This window comes from Apostichopus japonicus, chromosome 17 (assembly GCF_037975245.1).
Source record: "Apostichopus japonicus isolate 1M-3 chromosome 17, ASM3797524v1, whole genome shotgun sequence".
Lineage (NCBI taxonomy): Eukaryota > Metazoa > Echinodermata > Holothuroidea > Aspidochirotida > Stichopodidae > Apostichopus > Apostichopus japonicus.
The window spans coordinates 34,221,098-34,243,008 of NC_092577.1; the positions used below are offsets into that span (position 1 = coordinate 34,221,098).

A 21,911-nucleotide genomic window follows, 5' to 3' on the forward strand; every position below is an offset into this window, starting at 1 on the left:
TCTGTACTTACTCAAACATCACGGCGATAATAAATTATGTGTAAATATTATATATCTTAAGTACTTGCGAACAGCCCATTATATTACCCTATTAAAGCTGTAAACTTGGGAGTATCTTGTTTGCCTATACCAATCCATTGTTGAGTCAGAAAGATGCAGTTTGTTCGATAGGTATAACCTTATATAACTGCGACACAAGCATGATATGTAACAGTGTAAGGTAGTGTATGAAATGATCCACAGGACCTGTTGTTTGCTGAGAACAAAGTAAAGCTACAGATTTCAACTACATATGATCAACGTCAAGCAATGGCGGACGGGGCAAGTGAAGAGGTAAGTTTTGGGATTACATTGTAATTTGGAAGACGTCATGCTTGAATTGCATTGTTTAAAAGAGTTAAAAATCGAGTAGATACATTTCAGGAGTTAAGTAAGTTGAACACATTCGTCGAGTCTGTCTATTGAGAAAGAATAGTGTCTCGAGTCCATGATTCGAGTCAGATATAACACTGAAAGTGATCAGATTCGACCTGCAATGAAGTGGTTGACTTGTTAAACTTTGTTGTTTGAAACTAGATACGGGATAGAACTTGGATTCTGTTCTAGACAGGTTGACTATAATATTAATACATATTCATATGTTGGTAGGCAAATTCCTGGACAAGTGGACAGGAACTAACATGATCATTAGCAAATGGAATCCCCTCGCATGATCATGTCGCTCAAAGTGTGTAATTAATCACATTCTTAATTCTTAATAGTAAGAATCCAGAATGTACAGGATGATCGTTAAATAGTGAATTTCATTCGTACCGAACAGTACGGGAGATTCCAACCAATGTAGTTCCTACCAGTGGTTATCTTCGATCTATTTGTGCTTTTTGGGCAAACTGCCTTGCTAATTGTCACGTTACAAAAATTTACTCCATTTCATCTCACTCAATTTAAACGAAAGGGGACGGTATAACTTATGGTAATTTATTAACTTTTAACGGGGAACAAATATAAATGGAAATACTAGTAATGGGTAAGAATATAACATTCTCCTAACTAACCATTGGTGGCTGTCATAACTCAACTTTCTATTAGTGGGACGGCTCAGTGATTGATGGTTTATGTGTTGGATTTTATTTTCAGATTGAACCTTCCTTAGGCAGGCGGGAGAGTCATGGTAAGTTTTTTTTTTTCAAATGAATCAAAGCATCGGAAGGATCCCTCTGTAAGTGACTATATCTATATAGGTTATAAATGTATATTACATTACATCTGCAGGGAAAAGAAAACCTTTTCGAAGAAACAATAACAGTAAGTAGGGAGGGGAGTGGGGGCTTAATACAAAGACCCGATATTTAATTCTACGTTAAATCATAATGTCTGCATTTGTTCGTTTTTGCTGCTCACTTGATTGTTATCTTTCCCTTTATCAATTGCATTTTTGGTTATTTTAACTGCGAACGGTGGTAACCTTTCCGATCGATGTGCTGGAGAATGGACAGTTAAGTTTGAAAGTTCCAAAGGTTATATTTTGTGGGTAGCATAACAGACCCGAAAATCCCTTCCACTCTATACGTGCTCATACTTCCGCATATTCGACATGATATAGAAAGTATCTGTTTTTTAAACCTGATAGGGGAATACTGTTTTTCTCTTTTGCGGCATTCTATGAGTTAGTGTGGTAATGCGGTGGCTATGCAAGGGACGGGAGAAAACAAGAAGAGATGAAAAGGTTTGATGGACGTAAATTTCATATCATTGAACTGTTTTGACAAAAGTGCTTGTACATCGAATTCTACAACATTCATTGTAGTTCATGCCTGCAGGAGGTTTCTGAGAAATATGCTTTCCTTTAGAATGTCAACATTTTGATAAATGTACTCATTTGCATTTTGCTATATTGACTAAGATGACTCTAAGCAGGAGGTAGCTGATGTAACTGAAGCTACAGGTTTAATCTAATATATTTCATTTAGTCATCATGAAATTTCTCTGTTGATTAAACCGCTTAAAACCTACAAAACCATTCAGATTTGGATGGATTATTTCTGGTTACATGAATCGTCCTCAATAGTATTTTAAAACATGTAAAGATTAAAGTCTGAGCAGCATGTAAACTATAAATCCCCAAAAAGTCAGAAAACAGTGTGGACTTGTTAAACATGGAATTGCTTCAGGATTTGAAACTATCCCATGGTGGGTATACAAGTACTGTTGTGATGAGATAGCTGGTGTTTTTACTGTAATTTTTAATGAAGTATTGATCAAAACCACATCCAAACTTCACCTGTGCCAAAAACAAGTTGCCCTTTGTCTGTAAGTGATTATCGACCAATTGGTATTTCGAGTATTGGGTTCAATTGTATGCAGAAAATATTCCTCCCGTACATAATGCAGTCGATCATTACACGTTGCGATCAGAACCAATTTGCATACAGAAAGGGGGTTTCCTGTTCTGACGCAGTAATGATCCTTGTCCATGGTATTGTGTCAGGATTCAATCAGAAAGACACAGCAGTATACAAAGAGTTATTTCTAGATTTTTCTTGTGCTTTAACACAGTGTTACCAAACCGCCTCATCAATGATTTGTGTAGATTTATCGACAAAAACTGGCTTATTCACTGAGTGGCTGGTCCAGGCGAATGAAATTACAGAAAGGGTATTCCTCTACATCCGAAATTAAAGTTGGCGTTCCACAGGGAGGTCCCCTATCAGCCCTATTATTTACTATATAAACAGATGAAATACGTTCAGATTCGAACTGCTATGTTGTTAAATATGCTGAAGACACTGAAATATCTTGTAACATATCTAAACGTACACATCGCAAAAATCAATGTGACTATCAACACTTTATTACCAAAGTTGTAATATATGTGGGGAGAAAAATTTACTCCGAAGAAATAAAAAAATAATATTTAAACATAGTTTAGTTTAGTAGAAAAAAGGATCAGGAGGGACACTTAAGTCCCCATCAAGGACCCTATAGAGAGAGGGAAAAAACTGAAGACACAAACACTCAGACCCGATTACAATGCTTAAAGTGCTTGTCCAAAGCATTCTTAAACCCATTGACACTACTAGCAAGTACAACTTTCTCAGGCAAACGATTCCACTCATTCACAACCCTATTAGAAAAATAGTTATTCCGAATATTAATCCTACTATGCGACTTTTGGAGTTTAAGACAATGACCTCTGGTACAACTACTGTTAGCAAAACTTGAAAAAGTCGGTAAAGGATAAATTGTCGAAACCATACACAATCTTGAAAACCTGGATCAAGTCCCCACGTAACCTCCTAAGCTCCAGTGTGGTGAGATTCAACAGTTGTAACCACCTATAATAAGGAACCCTCTTTAAGGAACTAATCATCCTAGTAGCCCTCCTCTGGACCTTTTCAAGTACTTCCTTATCCTTAGCAAAATAAGGGTTCCAAGCCTGCACAGCATACTCCAGATGAGGCCTAACCAACTGCTTATAAAGCCTAACTACGATGTTCTCTTTCAGAAAACTGAAGTTCCTCTTGATCATACCTAAAACCCTATTGCCTCTTTTGAACATGGAGGCTTGATCGAAACAAAGGAGGAGAAAACGAAGATTCATGGTTCATTATGTAGAACGCAATCGCCACACAATGTACATACGAGTCTGCATTGATCATAAGTTAACATTTACTATCCATATTTCAAGGAGCTTATTTAAAGTATGTTATATTGTTTCAACATTAACATATATTGCTCCCAAATTTCTCATTGACACACATGAGTAGGCGTTTAATGCTCCCATATTACTCATTGACACACGTGAGTAGGCGTTTAATGCTCCCATATTACCGCATATTATTTATGCAGTTCCAGTGTGGTACCACTTCAAACATGCTAGAGACAAGAAGAGGATTAAGAGTTTCCTAAAATATTGCGCAAATATATTTTGCTTAGACTGTGATATTCTTGTGAGTAAGGTTAATGTTGCAGCCCGAAATAATTTTGTTAGACTTGCCAAACATATACTTGCCTGCGAAAATCATCCTCTACATTGTGAACTTACCTCTCTGTGCAATAATACAAAATACAATTTAAGAAATCCTCAACTCACTCCAAGTTTTAGAATCACACTTTTTAGAAATTCCTTCAATTATAGAGCTGCACTTTTTACCCAAAATGGAGTTTTAGAACCCTAGTTATAATCATCTTAGGTATTTTAATATTCAATATTGATATCTTTAGTATACTTTCATATTTTCAATTTTGACCTCTAACTTATCACTGTAATTATATGTACTACTTATCCTATTTATAAATTTATATATTGAATTGTATATTGAAATATAGGACAGAGAAAAGCAAATCTTTTACTGCTTCGTTTGGTCTGCGATATTCAGCTTGTCATCTGCAACATTGGGAAGGCCTGGCTAATGTTTGTGCTATGGGTACTTCTGCATATAATTTTTTGCTGATTTTTGAAGATATAGGCTGGACCATATGCAAGAAATTAGGTGCCGTTCCCGTTGGTAAAACTAGCTGTTAAGTTAACCTTAGCCTATAACTGAAATAATTAGAACTCTCTCGTTTGGACACAGAGCAGAATTATTGTGTTCAAAATTGTGACAGTCTATCAGCTAAAGATACCAGGAAAACATATTGAGTCATTTGAAAGCTTTAGTTAAAGGTAAAGGTTAGGCTATTGCACCAAGCTAGGAATGACCAGTCATATGGAGACTTAGAGGCTAGGCCTAGTATCGTAGTAAACTACACTGCTAGATCGCCACAGCAACTTTCCCGAAATGTATATACGCTAAATCTACTTCTAATAGCTTAGGAGTAATAATGGAGTAGACATAGGTCTGGCAGATAGCATAGGCTTAAGTAAAGTCATAATCATCTAGACCTTGTATGCAGGTGGGAATAGGACTAGGTGTTTGTTCGGCCGAAGGTTCCGTCCGAAGTATGTCGTCGCTATCGGCATGTAAGCATACTGTAATAGGTGAGTAAAATCACGATAGTGTTTGTAGTTCATAGCCTGGACTCAGACTCGACTCGCACTCTGGTTTCCTAGACTCGAACTTGTCTGCACTCAGCCTGCCTCTGATTCAGACTTGTTTTGGACCCGGATTTGCTGGAATCTGACTTAGATTCAGATGTGCTGGACTCTACTACAGTTCTGTTATATGTATGTTATTTTTTGGGTTCGATGATAAGCTTGGGAATGATTTCTCTCGTTAATAGTTTAAATCTCTGTTTTCATTTCAGTTATTGACGAACCACATGGCATCGAAATGACATTCGACTATCTCGACATGATTGACAATTTACAGTATTCCCTAGACATACCTAAAGTCGAGATATTATGTAAATATTTCAATATGACTAGTTCATTAGCGCAGATCAGGGATAGCAACAATCCCCAACATTATTTCCTACTTGAGTGCCGTAGAGAGGGTATCTTCACAAGAAATGACACAACACAGCTACTGGATGCTTTTAAAGAGAATGGTCTGTCAACCCTTCAAAGAATTATTGAGGACTTCAATCACATTTCAAAATGCCCTGGTAATTTTAGTTTCTTTTTATCTTTCAATTTATGCTCTGATTGATAAAGTCACGACCATTGTAATAATTGTACAACATTAGTTTCGCTATTTTCGTCCACGGCTCTCACTGAATGATAATATGGTGCCCACTTATCAATTCTCACAAACAGTTGCCATAACGTATTGTTCCGATTAGTATGTATAAAATTTGTAGTCACAACCTTGTCAGAAGGTATACAGTAAGTTGGCTATCCAGTTTAACTTTTATGAAACCGAGTGTCATCATTCACTAGAAAGTCAATGTTCTGTATACAGAAAGTGTGACAACTGAAAACAAACACGCTTGTTCTTGATGAGTAACAGAAATTCCGTAGTTGGTAATTTTTATTAAGTAGGCCGGTTATTAATATATTGTTCATTACAAATGTGTTCATATCTTGTGAAGTTATAGGCCAAATTATATCAATAACCCCAAAACAAGACTTTGCCAATTACACGCATAGCAAAATGCATAAATAGCCAAAACAATGTGGGATATCGGCCTCAGTTTACATTGCAAATTAATGTTAAACGTCGATGGTCCTGTGAAAGATACGACCAAGTCACAGACCGATATATGTAGAAATGACTGTTTGAATGAAAGTTTCGAGCGTGAAGTCAGTGAACTTCATGTATTTTCAACTTGATGTTGGTATGGAGACAAATTGCCTCCAAAGTGAGGACATTATGGTTTAAATATACACCACTTTGGAGATGAGACTTCCATCTCCATAGATTGTCCACTTGTCTGTAATTAAATGTTGTAAGATAGAGGAAGAACCTTCAACATGGTATTTGTCAGCAACGATGACACATGTTGATTTTTATCTACTTGACTGAGATTATTGTTTTATCGTGGTACGTAGTAAGACACTTTTCATGCAGTATGTTGTTTAATATGCGTAACAATAAATTTTGCTTTGGGTTTTAATAGACCCCCATTTGTGATAGTGACGAGAAAGTACTTGTAACATAGATATCATCTAGTGAAAGTATGACAACATACATCTTTGATCTTATAAATTCATTCTTATCTAAAAGTAGTAATATAACGTAAGTTAAATTAATTTTATGACGAAACATTTATATTATCTATTATAAGTTTTTATTGTTTTCTGCAGATGTTCACGTTAGGGTTAATAACTACAACCCAACCATTGCATGTTCTAGCTTTAAGACATTCATGCTCTCAAGAAAACGTGCCATTAAATCTGTCTTCCGGCGGGACCAGGGAATACATTTCGTAGATTGTAAAGAGGGCAGTCTGGTTATCTGCTTAAAGGTATCTTCTGTGGAAGAACTAGACAAACTAAAAGAATACATTGAGTCAAGGGAACTTCTTAGAAGATTAATGGCTGTGTATGAAAACGCAATAAGTGATACGAATAGGAAAGACTTTCAATCAGAAAGATTGTCAATAAAACTTTCTTACGATGCTGAGGAATTTGAGAACGCCAAACAGCAGTTGACTACAAACAGTAAGTGAATTTGTACGGTGAACTGATATTTTCTCTTTATCTTCATCAATCGCCCTCGAACTTTTTGAGAATAACAACGGCACGATAGTCAATAGATAACTTAAATGGTTAATTGACATCATGAAAATCTAAGTGTATTTGTCTAAAATAAAGGGTAAGACTTTAATCTATTATAGATGTTGATTGACTTTGTTTCGTTACCGCTACAATCGGCATTTTTTGAAGTGTACCTTGATACATACCTTCGGAACTAGTGAAAAGGTCTTTACGATACTTCTGTATTACATTGTAAAGAGGCCGACAGAGACATCCTATTTATAATACTGACAAATTGTCACGTGTTTACCACTATAACTGCTTAATCATTATATAAAGCAGAGATGGGCAAACATGTAGAGAATGTGCAAGTAGAACGGTTTAATCTATAGTTCTCATATAAATAATATCTTCTGACTTTTGTCAAGGAGGTAGATACAAATGCTAGACTTGTTACGACTAGCGTATCGAATGCAATTTCACAATAGTTCGCGAGATTGATATTTGATCCTCACTTCAGTCCAGTTCATATTGAAATTGTAAACAGTTTTGCTTTAATACAATTTCAATATGTTATATCTCCAGGTGTTTACATTTTGAGATATAACAACTTTAATTTAGAGGTGGAACAATATTGAAATAATGTTTTTGAGAGCAAGAAGAACATTTTACACCTGATGTACGTCCAACTGGTTTAAAGTTTGGACTAAGCCATTGCATCTGTATTGTTTCCCATGTAAAATAGGTCCCTTTATAACCTTAGCAATTAGTAACTCATTAGACAAATCACAATGTATCGATCATTCATTGTTTGAAACTGATGTTCGAATGGAATCCAATGAGGGGCGGATCCAGGATTTTAGAAAAGGGGTGGAGGTGGGCGGGGGTGTTGCTCTGAGTGACGGACCTGTAGCAGTTACTATCTAAGTGGACCGCCACCATCGGTTGACGCGTTGCAAATATGTGGCTCAGACAAAGTGGCGCCAAAATATATTTGCCCCAAACATTGAACCATCAAAAATGTGGGCACAATGGGTCCCATAAATATTGGGTTTTACAAATTCGGGCCCAAAGGATGTGTCCCAAAAGCTTTTTTGGAAATAAAATTTGGGCCTACCCGGAACAATATTGGGCCGTGGATTTTTGGGCCCAGATAGCCTACATATACCAGCTAGTTGGTTTCAAAGAAAATGTGGTCAAACGTTCGCAAAAATAATGGGCTCCACGAATTCGGGCCCAAAGAATGTGTCCCAAAATGCATTTGAGATGGAAATCATTTTTGGGCCCAACCAGCCCAAAACTTTTCTGGACCAGGTGGTACCACAAAATTAGGCATACATGTAACAGCTATTAACCGACAATTTTATACCAAGTTTGGTTACAACCCGACTTAAGGTTGCTATATAATTGAAAATCGTAATGAGTTGGAATATCAAGAACAGTGAAAAAAACTCCAGCCTCCACCGGGATTCGAACCCGGGCCTCCCGCTCTATATGCGCACACCCTAGCCACTAGGCTATGGACGCTGATTGTATGTCCAGTGGTTCGAAACCTGTAAGGAAGGTCGTAATTCCACTGTAGGCGTTTGTAACCTGTATCGAACAATACTAGATCTGTTTTTGGTGACATATTTGCCTTACTCTAGAGATAAAACATGATGCTAACTAACTCGAAATCATTTTTGATTCCTAAAGCCGGATCTCAAATAAGATACTTTGAAGAAACTTTGTTAAATGAAATGGAGGTAAACGACAAATATATATATAGCTTAACGTATCTTCTACACGATTCTAATTTTGTTCGTTCTGTTATAGAGGGTGACCCATACCCTCTGTATCCGCCACTGAGCTATCAACTGAATTGCAAAATATGCAATGTTTATACTTTGAGAATTACACATTGAAGCTTAGGCCAAAGGTCAGGATAGGCTTAGCTTAGTCCGTCCCCAAATATATCTTTAATGAATTTATGATTAGTATTCATATCATTATATTTACTGTCACGTGCGTTTCATGATTATTCCTCATCACAATCATAGGCCAAGATCTTTTGTAAAATGATTTTATTACCCTTTTTAGAAGAAAATAATGTCCTTTGGTGTATATCCTGAGGTGCGACTCGGTCTCTGTTATATTTACCTTCCGGTTGTGTTGTAAACGCGCGTATAGAAAGCCATTTTAACATTAAAACGGTACTTTTATATATCTGGTATTGTTTCTTATTCGAGATATCTAAAATTCTTTTTCAAATATCTAGAATTAAATTCGAGAAGTCTAAAATTATATTCGAAAGTATTAAAGTTAAATTCGAGATATCAAAATTATATTTCAGATATCTATAATTATATTCGAAAAAGTATATTTCATATATCTAAAATTCTACTTCAGATATCAAAAATTCTATTTCAGATATCTGACAATCTATTTCAGATATATAAATTTAAATTCAAGGTATCTAAAATTCTATTTCAGATATCTAAAATTATATTCGAGATATCTGAAATTGAATTCGAGATATTTCAGATACCTAAAGTTTAATTCAAAATATCTGAAATTTTATTTCAGATGTCTGAAATTGAAAGCGAGATATCTTAATTAGAATTCCAGATATATAAAATACAATTTCAGATATCTTTAATTCTTTGGTAATTTGAAAATTCTATTTAATATATCTGAAATTTAATTCGGGATATCTAAAATGGATTCCGCGATATCTGAAATTGATATTGAGATATCTGAAATAGAATTTCAGATATGAAAGTATATTCGAGATATCTAAAATTAAATTCGAGATATCTGCAATTGAATTTAGACATCTAAAATTAAATTCGAGATATCTGAAATAAGATTCGAGGTATCTAAAATTGAATTCATGGTATCTGAAAATGAATTCGAGATATCTAAAATTGAATACGAGATATCTAAAATTGAATACGAGATATCTGATATTCTATTTCAGATATCTCAAATTCTTTTGTATTTCGATATATCTGAAATTCTATTTCAGATGTCTAAAATTAAATTCGAGATATCTAAAATTCTATTTCAGATATCTTAGATTAAATTCGAGATATCTAAAATTCTATTTCAGATATCTCAACTTCAATGCGAGCTATCTGAAAGTGAATTCGAGATATCTCAAACTGAATTCAAGGTATCTGAAATTGAATTCGAGATATCTGAAGTTGAATACGAGGTATCTGAATTAGTATTTCAGATATGCTAATTATATATACATTGGAATGTTTCAGCCTCAACAGCTTCATTTTAAAATAAAATCGATCTCGCTTCACTGAAGTGTAGTTATGGTCTTGTCAACACCCACCTGCAAGTCATGCAAATTCATTTTCGTACTATCAAAAAAACATAACGATTATAGAACCCTGTTTAACCTCCTATAATATACAGTTATGAATTTTCTCACCAATCAGTAGTATTTCCTTCAATCGCTTCTCTTTTCAGATGCAAGTTTACGTCGAACAATTGCTATTACAACATCCCTTACTCAAACGAGAACCGAAACGACTATATTGCAAGAAGAAATGGAAGAAGTCTTTCATCCCCGTATTGTCAACCAGAGTCTAAGCGAGGAAGGTAAGTTAAACGATGAAGAGATATCTGAGCTTCTACGAATTAACAAACGGAGAGAACGTGTCCGAGTTTTCTCTAATTCCTGAAAACAAAACCGAAATAACAATTAAAGGGATCGCTCATTACGGTTATAATGGCTGTGTATGATATTTCTGATATTTCTCACTGATATTTCGCACTGATATTTCATCATCATCATCATCATCATCATCATCATCATCATCATCATCATCATCATCATCATCATCATCATCATCATCATCATCATCATCATCATCATCATCATCATCATCATCATCATCATCATCATCATCATCATCATCATCATCATCATCATCATCATCATCATCATCATCATCATCATCATCATCATCATCATCATCATCATCATCATCATCATCATCATCATCATCATCATCATCATCATCATCATCATCATCACCGTTACGACCACCATCACACCAGCATCATCATCACTACCTCCACCAACCACACAATCACCCTCGTCATCATCACCTTCATCATCGTCGTCATCAACATCATCATCATCATCATCATCATCATCATCATCATCATCATCATCATCATCATCATCATTATCACCGTTACGACCACCATCACACCAGCATCATCATCACTACCTCCACCAACCACACAATCACCCTCGTCATCATCACCTTCATCGTCGTCATCAACGCCACCAGCATCATCGTCATAGAAAAAGACATAGCGAATCTTGGCCTCTAGGAAATCTTGGACAAAAGCTAGCCAAGTAAAGTGACATCAACCCCCCCCCCATTTCTCCCAATATGGCAGCTGACTGTCACAGTTAATTTTTCTCCCTGTTGACCAAAAGATCAAATATACAGCTACATCTGCTTGGATCTATTGTGTGGAATCAATGAAGTGTAAATAAATTATGCAGCTTGTGCAACCAAGGAGGCTCTCCTTTTATATCCTCCTTGGTGAAACTAACTGGCATCTAAGGCTCTTTGTGCTTTGTAGTGAAATGTACACACAGCCAATATACATAAAATGTACATACAGTCGGTATACATAAGTATGATGCTGTACTTGTGCACCTGTCATAGAAGGAAATGCAAGGGTGATCTGACGATGTTTTACTGAATCACGATAGACAGATAGCCTACATCACATTCTTCATATATATGATTGGTGTTATGTTGAATAACGGCAACTAAATATTGGATGTAATTTTCAATTGGTAGCTATGGAAAAGGACCTACATTCTTCATTGCAGGTAAATGCAATCCCATATATATGCTACTGGAGCTTTATTAATGAAAACATTAGCTGCATTAAAGTAAACGTGAAACCGCCAAACCGGTGATTAATTTGAATCTCACAACACAAAATAGTTAATAACGATTTTGTGAGCGAACTTTTGCTCTCTTACCAATCCTTTTACTTTGTTGAAAGTCCTCTTTTTATTATTGAAAGAGTGAGAAAATACTGTACAACTATTAACGTATTATCCCTTTGTATTGAACTTTAAAAAATGTCTAGAAAAGCAAAAACAAAACATTCGCGATACTAGTACTAAGTAAGCTTCTACAAGTACACTACTATAAATTAGACCTATACAGTACAGTTGGGCTGCTAGTATTATCCTTGTACGTAAACTTCGTATACATTACAGCATAGTAAAGTGTAGGTATGGCAAGCTATATGGAACAAACACCGCATGATATATTATCGTATTAAATTGAATATATACGCGTATTAAATCAGACTATTACTGGCATGTCTTATAGCTTTCACAAACGGTTTTCGAGAGTTATCGCATTGTAGCCTCGCCAGTGCAATAAATAAGAGATTGCAAAGTTAGTCTCTATTAACGTCATTAGGGCCAAACGTACCTGATCTAGACAACAGCATGGCTCGTCCAACAGACAAGGAACAGTATTGAGCGCGATCTCGCGGGCCCGCCAAATCATTTATCGCGGATTTATGTATACTGCGGGAGCGGAACTTTGTTTTCGTTTCATATTTGAATTGATATCAGACAATAAAGCTTAGATATTAAACATGGCATTGCTTCTCTTTTGTAGACCCCAAGAGAGAATGTTTTGGATAACCACGTGAAGTATGCAATACTTTATAAGGAAGTCGGCTTCTCCAACGAATGTGGCTGATTGGCGTTCTACGCATGGCAGTTATCATGATCAGTTAGCCACCCCCTCCCCTTAGAACCCCTCCCCTTTGACGGCCATCACTCATCAGCCCCCACTCAAAAGTACCTTCCTACGCCACTGTTTATTCTACTTTTCATTCTACAGTTGCATTTGAAAGGGATCCACCTAATGTGATGTTTCATAATTGTGATTTCTTCGACAGATTGGTTAGTACATTTGACAGAGAAAAAATATAGACCACTGAGTGTTCTCAACTCGCATGTATGCCAGCACGCTTTTCTTATGCAAAACTTCTCACCTCATGTCGTCTGCTTGTCTAGAGGCAAATAAGGCCTCCGCATAGCGTCTCCATTCATCTTGGTCGGCAGCTGCGTTCGTTCTGGCCTCATTTCAGGATCGCCAAACAGCCCTCTCTCTCTCTCTTTGTCTACTGTCCTGTGCCATGTTGTTTTTGGTCGCCCTATCTCTCTCCTGCCCTCTAGTGCCCAAGTCATGCTGATGTTGACGTCGTTGTTTTGGATTTTGGCGCAATATATGCCCAATGAATTTCCATCTTCCTTTCTTAATTTCGATGCTAAATGGTCCCAGTTTGCTCTCTTTAGCAGTTCCTTTGTGCTGACCCGTTCTTGCCATCTTATCCGTAGCACTCTCCTGAGGCATTTGTTGTGAAAGATATCGCTTTTCTTTTCATCCCCCTTATTCATTTTCCAGGTATCGCATCCAATAGTAGGACAGGTATTACCAGTGTTTTGTATAGCCTTATTTTTGTTCTTCCACAGATGCTTCTACAAGTGCAAAACCTACCATCATTTAAATTAATGTATTTATAACATGCACATTTTGACAGGATGCTTAACAAATGTTCCACTTTCATTGGTCAGATATAAATGTATAAAATTGATGGACGTGCGTGTCATATATATAGGTTTTGTTGCCTTTTGTCCGTAGATGATAGAGATTCTGAAGAAGACTTCTTACAATACTTGGATGAAGTCGGTCTCAAGAAATATTTTCCTCGCAAACTTACCATGAAAGAAGCAACAGAGGTACGGCTTTTCCCAACCGACGATTCACAGATTGAAACAAAAGATTTACTTTTTCTGTTTATGAGTAAGCTAACCTCACTAGACAGTAGGATTACATGGAAAGAGAATCTCCACATTGAAGGAAGTGCAAGAGATTTCATATATGCAATTCTTCATTGTTCCGATAATCATTTAAGACAGCATTTGCTGGAGAAATTTGCATCTTGTCAACTTGCCGTGCCAGTCTTATTACCTAGGGTAAGAGATGACGCAAAACCAGAGCTTCTTACTTGGGCACTAAGTCGTGTTGTAAAAAAATGGAAAGAAAATGAAACATCTCTTGCACCAGAGAAACGTATGGTAAGTGAGCCTGTGTTTACCACTGCATTCATTAGATTCGGTGATATTCCAATCTCCAAATCATCTGTATTAAATAATGCAATTGGTAGAGCTCAAGGTAATGAAACCTTTCGATATTTTCTGTCTTTTAAAGATGAAAAAGAGTACGTTTACCATTGTTCTGGATCTGTAGAAGCTCAATGGTATCTGCCAATTTGCGGCAGAAAAGAAGACTTGTTGAAAGAAGTTACATTATTGTTGAATCTGAGAGGTGATTCCAAAGAATTTACTACAGAAAGTGAATTTTTGTGCAGTATAGCTAATGCTATATTCATATTGGTAGATAAACGCAACTTGGTATGCTACGAGACAGCAATTGATGATATAAAGGAAAGATTCAAAAATGTTTTTGTGATACATTTGATTGCACAAAAAGCAAAAATAGGCATCCAAAAACGTAAGAAACAGCTCAACAATAAGAGTAAGACACTCATAATCGATGAAAACGATGATAGTGTTGATTTCGGCGTAGAACGTAATGAAACAGAGCTTGCAAAAATCATTTGTAAGAAGATTGTACAATACTGCAATTGCACAAGTCGTGCGGATTACTGTTCAATTGAAGACTGGCGAAGCTTTTGCTGTAATACAATAAATGTGGATCAGGACAACGATTCCTATAAGAGAGCAAAAAAATTGCTGCAATCCTCCTTCCCGATACAGGATTCCATTGAGGAAGTGAAAAAATTATATTTACAATTACAAGACGAATGGGTCAAATGGGTCGAAGCTGATAAGAAACCTTTGTGTGTTGGGGAACAAACTGTTGCAAATCAGTTTGAAGCAAAGGAAAAAACTAAACGTGACTTGAGGCGAGAACAAAGAGAAAAGGGTTTATCTGCAAAAATGAAAATATTTTTGGAAAACTTGCAAACAGTTTTGTTTGATGAAGAAGATCTCTTGCATTACTTCATGTCCTTTTTTCAAACTCACATCGAAATGATGGTCGCCCGTGAAATTCCTCCATTAGTTGTGGGAATCGACGTGTTGAATACCTCACTGCAAAAAAAAAAGTCTGCTATCCAGCAAGCTTTGTCCAGTGAACGCAGTAAACTACAAAATGAAATAAAAGAGTTGCAAAAGCACCTTCTGAAAGAAAGCGAAAAGGTTAGTGCGAAAAACATAAGTTGCGAACACTTTATTCGTGAGTTAGGACATTGGTATGAAGCAAGCCTTCAAGACACAAATTGTCACGGGGAAAATGAAACGCTGGTTATCATGGCATCAAAATTACTTCTTGCAGGATATCCATTGGAACTCTTAGATGGAGAAACTGCTTACATTCCCATTAAATGGATATCAGGCGTCTTAATGAACCTCTCAAATGCGCTTAATAACCCAAATATATTTGTTTTGTCTATAATTGGTATCCAGAGTAGTGGAAAGTCAACGTTGTTGAATAGTATGTTTGGTGTCAAGTTGCCGGTACGTGCTGGTAGATGCACACGAGGGTTGTACCTACAATTGTTAGAAGTGAATGTGACATTTCATAAACAACTTGGTTTTGAGTATCTTCTGATTATTGATACTGAAGGATTGCATTCTCCAGATCGAACTGTTCTCAACGACCACACCTTTGACAATTCAATAGCTACACTGGTCATGTGCATTGGGGACCTTACTTTACTGAATATCGGTCAAGAAACCATTGGCCCAGATATGATAGGCATCTTACAAATAGTTGTCCATGCCTTGATAAGAATGAATGAAGTCGAATTAGTTTCTAATTGCAGAATCATTCAACAAAGAGTGAGTGACTTGGCAGCTGCCGCTAACAATAAAGGTAGCATGACTAAAATAAAGGATGCTCTCAACAAAGCCACTCGTATTGCTGCTGCTGAGGCAAAAGTACATCACATTCAGAACTTTTCAGATGTATTTCCGCTAGCTGAAGGGGATGACTTGCAATTTTTCCCATGCTTATGGATGGGTTTAATGTCTCCTCCAAATCCTGGTTATAGTGATAAAATTCACGCATTAAAAGATGCCATTTTCAAATCAAAAGTAAATCAACCGGTAATCCCACCTCAGTTTACAATGGCAAAGTTTGTTAGGAGGTTGGAAGATGTATGGAAAGCAGTGAAATCAGAAGATTTCGTGTTCCATTTTCAAAATAGTTTCGATGCCTTCAGTAACCAAAGGTTCCGGAATGAGCATCAGAAACTCATTGGCGGCATGAGAACTGAGATATTTGCACATTACGATAGTAGAAATATCACGAATGCTACGAAAGAAGACTTTTACAGAAGGCTGGAGATTGAAATAACTAATAAATGCGAAGATATAAATAAGGAAATAGATCAATACGTAAAGGAGCATTCAGACGAAGAGGAGGTGAAAAGACGTCAAGAGAGTATCAAAAATGAAACAATCGACATTGGTAAAGATCTCGAAAGAAGCATCAAAGAAACCACAGAGATACAATTACAATATAAGGCCGATAAAAAAGGATTGCCAAATTTCATCAGAAGGGCAAAAGAAGAACTGAAAATTGCGGCTAAACAAGAGGCAGAACGATTAAAGGACACAAGATCCACTTCTTATTGGAAGGAAAATCATAAGGAATTGGAAAGACAATTTGACGTAATTTGGGATAAGAAAGTTGAACAGCTTGATACAGAATTCCAAAAAATCAAAATTACTGAGGAAGATATCGAAAAGGCTTGCGATAACAGTCTAAGAAAACTAATGCTTGGTACAGAACATAGCAAAGAATACAATGACAGGATGCATGACAACAAAAAAAGGTGGAACCTTAAGGAGCTATGGAAGGACGTTAGTAGTTGGGTTGGAAAACATTTCTCGGGATCTAAGGACGGACTAGACAAAGTTCAACACGCCGTATCAGAAATTGTAAATTGTCACAAAGATGATATTATCAACCACGCGAAAGATAAACCGTTTCAACAAGCTCACGTAGTTACTATTTTCAATGAAGTGTACTATGTATTAGCGCACAGCAATGTCAATAGTAAATTTGTGGTTAGTACCCTTCGTGCCGTTCAGAACGAGGTTTGCACAGTTTTCAAAGATTGTCAACTAAAGTATGCAAGTCACAATTCATTGCAAGGAATGTTTGAAAGTGAGAAGGACTGTTTAAACGAAGAATTTAAAAGCTATGTTGATGCAACCATTAAGATTAGAGCGGCTGTAAAGCGATCATATTCTGAGTGTATGTCTGTTTTGCGAAATGTAACTTTACACGCCTTCAATGTAAATCTATTAGAACAAATGAGGCTAAAAGATTGCTATAATAATAAACAGCGGATGCTTGGCAGAATTTTAGAAGAGCTCTGTCTTCAGAAAGATCCAAAATTGTATTATGATTTTATAGAGGACAATGATAAATTTGTCAGAGATTGGTTGAACAAAAAGGTTCTAAATGAAATAACAGCACGGTCTCAATATTGGGTTCGAGACGTAGATACAAAAATCAATGAACTTCTGGGTTATGTTCAATCTGCATTACGTAAGACTAAATCTGAACTGACGGCACGTGGAGGGGAGCAAACAACAACATTTCGGGAATGGGCAAATGCATTTCTGAAAAACAACTACTTGTCGAAGTATGGAAAGGATATACATTTTTCTGTTGAGGATTTTAATCTAATTGACCTTAAAGAATTTACCAACATGTTGTACAGCATGTTCAGTTCACACTTGAAAACAGATATTACTAAAGGATGGAACGTAGACAAACTAAGTGATCTGTCAGTAGCATCTAATCTTTATTCAAAAATGCTGGATGTGGCACGTGATATCTTAGATCATTTAGGAACGTGTAAGGAAATTTGTCCATTCTGTAAAGTACCCTGCCATATGCAAATAAAAGGTGAACATAAACACACAGCTATCTTCCATTACTCACAAGGTGTAGCAGGATATCATTACGAAAAGTCACTAAAACTGGTATCAGAGCCATGCACAATGTTAGTAGCCTCCAACACTAGATATCGATGCCGCATAGGGCCACCAAAGGAGTATAGGCCTTACAATGAGTATACCGTTGATTATCCTTCTTGGGATATTACCCCAATAACAGGGGATACTCCAATAACTTACTGGAAGTGGGTATTGCAAACTTTTAATAATGATTTTGCGGAGTTGTACAAGACAAAGCCAGCAGAGCTCCCAATAGAATGGCGTACAGTTTCAGAAGAAGATGCTTTAAAAAGTATAAGGGAAAACTACCATCTGAACAGTAACTAGGCAGCAGCATAGATGATAGTACAATACGGTACACGTATGTTTAAGATACGGAAGATGTTGTGAACGCAAACAACACTTCGTAAATTACACATTTTCTACAGATCCAATAACAATCACTAGGTAAGTTATCGTTTGCGCAAACCGTTTTAAGCTATAGACTGGTTTAATTATTTTCCAAAATTTAAAAAAAAGGTGTGAACATGAGAAAGAAATTAAGGAGATATTTGGTCAAATAATTTTAGCGTGCACCACTGTGAAATTGTTCATTGTCCAGGCTAACACTTCAATGTGAGAGTTCCGATTGTGTAACATTGTTATCATAATGCAGTGACGTCTACATTCGTCATTTATTTCAAAATTATTATCGAAAGTTTATGCTCCTTGGGTCAAAGTAATGAAACAGCAATTTGTAATTGGCACATCACCAACAATTAAGTAAATTAAGGATAAAGGCTATTTATAAAAAAAACTGTTTCGCTAAAATATGATATATTGTTAATGTAAACATGTAACTGTTCATATGAACACAAGTTCAATGGATCTTGTTCGAAATCCCGTGAAATTTCCTTCTAACTTTTTCCTATAAAGTACACCTCAGGAGTAAACTTTGAAAGTTTTTAATCATTTTTGACATTTTAATATCCATCAACTGATAGAGCTCATATTTCCTAAAACATTTTGATAACTGAAACTAACTGGTAATGTTTCCTTTAAGGGACATGCATTTGAAAAATCATGGGAACAACAGTTTATGTATACATTTTGCGAAGTTTTACAACGCAAAAACGGCAGAGGTCCCAAATAAATGGGGTACAGTTTAAGACGAAGATGCTTTAACAAGTTTAAGGGAGAACTACCATCTTAATTAATCAACAGTAACGAGGCAGCAGCATATGTTATTGTACAAGACGGTACGCATATATGTAAGATACACAAGATGTTGTGAGCAAATCAAGTACATATATTTAATATATCTGATAACATTTATTAAATAATATATCATTATCGCAAATTATGTTAAGCTCTTGTTGAATTATATTAAAGACTTTCTTAAATTAAAAATTGAATTAGTCGAATGTATTACAACCACTGTGTACTTGAATCATGTAAACTTTGGCAAAGTTGTGTGGAAATTAACCTTTTCAAGGTGACATTCGACATGGATTTTGTAACAAAGCTATCATGCGTGATAAGACGTCTACGTTCATCGCTATAATATGATATTCAATTATTAATACATACATGTTCCTTTTCATATAAATACAACTTCGGATCATTGGATCAATGAACGTTTGTTATGCGCTGTATCCGTCAAACAAAAAATAAACATAAAAGTTAAATATGCACGGAGAACTACAAGCAAGAAACTTGCCAGTTGCAATACGTGTTTGAAAACAAGCAAATATTTGTAATTCGTACATAACCAATAATTACTTAAATTAAAGCTACTGGTTATTTCCAAACAAGAAACTGTTTTGCAAATAAATTATATTCAATTTTCATGCATATATTTAACTTTTCAGATGAATACAGGTTCATTGGATCTTGTTCGCAATACCGTGGAATTTCTTCTTGACTAAATATTCAAAGTAAAATTTCAGGAGCAGTTAATTTTGTAACATTTTAAACATGTTATAGCTTTATAATTTAAAACACATTTTGATAACTGAAATGGCATTTAATGTTATTCTTTAAGAGACATGCAATTTTGTAAGTTTTTAACAATTCTATACATTGATATTTTATAAAACATCTGGTAACTGAAAATAACAGTGACCGTTTTTTTCTTTAAGAGACATGCAGTTGGCAAAAAGCATGGAAACAATTATAGTTAATGACTAAATTTCTTTCAGAGACTTACTAACTCATTAACTTTGTTAAGTAAATAGCTATTAAATTGTAACTATTTACTAATATTTATTTTCCTATTCAACTTCTAAGAAGACTATAACGTAGCCAATTTTGAAACAGTGCATACATTTATCATGTAAGATATTAGTCCTGGCTTGTAGTTCAAAATAACGCACCTTTATACATAAGGTTAAAATAGTTGTAGTAGTTTGTACTCAGGTAGAAACTTTTATAACTCTTTTAATATATGAAACATGTATTGTATAACTATATTACTAGAAAATACATTTTAATGTTCAATCATGTAAATATTATATATTGTATATTCTCAACTGACAGCAATTGACATGTCGCCGACAGCCTTCTGAGAACTATTTGAAGTTGAATGCTATGTCATAATAATGAAGAATGTATTATATATCTCGGTTAAATAGTAAAATTGGATTTTGTTAAAAATATGATTTTAAAACTTGTTTGTTAACACTAAGGTGGTGCTTAGTCTTTGACTTAAACATCTTTGTCAGTTTCTGTGATACTCAAATAAAGCTTCGCTGTTCTGATAGGGAAGAGAATATTCATTTTGCGTCGTTTTGATCAGTACTCCATACATTACCAAGTATGTGTCGTGTTGATACTCTATAGACTGGAAATTTTCTACAAGTAACCAAAAGGCCTGACGATAGGGTGGGGTGGATCGGAGTTGGCTGGGCGTTGCACAGCGATGAAAGAATAAATTGAGATGATTGTACCAGGTTATCTTAGTTTAAGCAAACGGAAAGTTTATCGATTCCAAATATTGGAAACCTTTCTTTGAAATAGGCCTAATTTAACGCGCAATGGAAGTGTGGAAAACGTATGTTCCATAGGCCAATATATGGAATAAAGCTACAATAAGAGACCATTTAATCATATTCTGATGCAACTTATAAGAATCCCGGTTACTCCGTAACTCAATGCATGTAAAGTTTCGGCTAATTACATTATAACTGTTTATAGATCCTCGTTGTTGAGTTAATTCTAAACATTCTTTCCAAGCGATGAATTGTCTTTCAATTTTAAGTAGGCTTGGTGGAGTTTACTTGCTATATTTTGTTTATGTTTTGTTTTCTTTCTTCTTTTCTTTTCTCTTCTTTCTTGGATTGTTCTTTAATTCAAGGCAATGAGAGATTTTAATTGTACATACAAACTTTAAAGATTTTGTTCATGTAATTCTAATTACAAATCTTGTAAACCTTTTAAAATGAATTTAAAAATAGTTCTTTATATCTTTATGTTTTCTTTTAATGAAGATGTAGAGACTATTTAAGGATTTGTTGTGGAAATAAACACTGTAAATACAAAATCCACACAAGTGAGTATTGTTATGTAACTTCAGACATTTTCTATCTGTCATTTGAGTATAGCCAGATTTGAACGCTTTTCTCTATCACAGTAAATTGTAGAAGTTAACACTTCTTTTTAGATTTACCAGAGTGTAAACACCGTGTTTTGTAAACAAAAAACTATAGTTCTAACAGAACAAAATGTAAATAGCCAACACCGTTTTGCAATCCAAATAATTTGAAAATGATCTTCTCTGGGACTCTAACAGTGAACTCC

The 21,911-nt window shown here is 35.5% G+C and overlaps 1 protein-coding gene across 1 annotated transcript; it reads left to right on the forward strand.

Moving 5' to 3' along the window:
- The first annotated feature begins 163 nt into the window (after positions 1 to 163).
- On the forward strand, positions 164 to 21,654 carry LOC139984911 (interferon-induced very large GTPase 1-like). Its single transcript, XM_071999039.1, has 6 exons — positions 164 to 333; positions 1,138 to 1,171; positions 5,248 to 5,547; positions 6,689 to 7,045; positions 10,544 to 10,675; positions 13,777 to 21,654. The coding sequence occupies exons 1-6, from the start codon at positions 310 to 312 to the stop codon at positions 18,459 to 18,461; spliced, it is 5,532 nt and encodes a 1,843-aa protein (XP_071855140.1). The 5' UTR covers positions 164 to 309; the 3' UTR covers positions 18,462 to 21,654.
- The last annotated feature ends 257 nt before the right edge of the window (positions 21,655 to 21,911 follow it).

Excerpts from the sequence above, each read along its gene's own strand:
- LOC139984911 (XM_071999039.1), top strand. The coding sequence starts at position 310 with ATGGCGGACGGGGCAAGTGAAGAG. Across the intron at positions 7,046-10,543 it reads ACAGCAGTTGACTACAAACA|ATGCAAGTTTACGTCGAACA; the intron begins GTAAGTGAATTT and ends TTCTCTTTTCAG. Across the intron at positions 10,676-13,776 it reads CCAGAGTCTAAGCGAGGAAG|ATGATAGAGATTCTGAAGAA; the intron begins GTAAGTTAAACG and ends TTTTGTCCGTAG.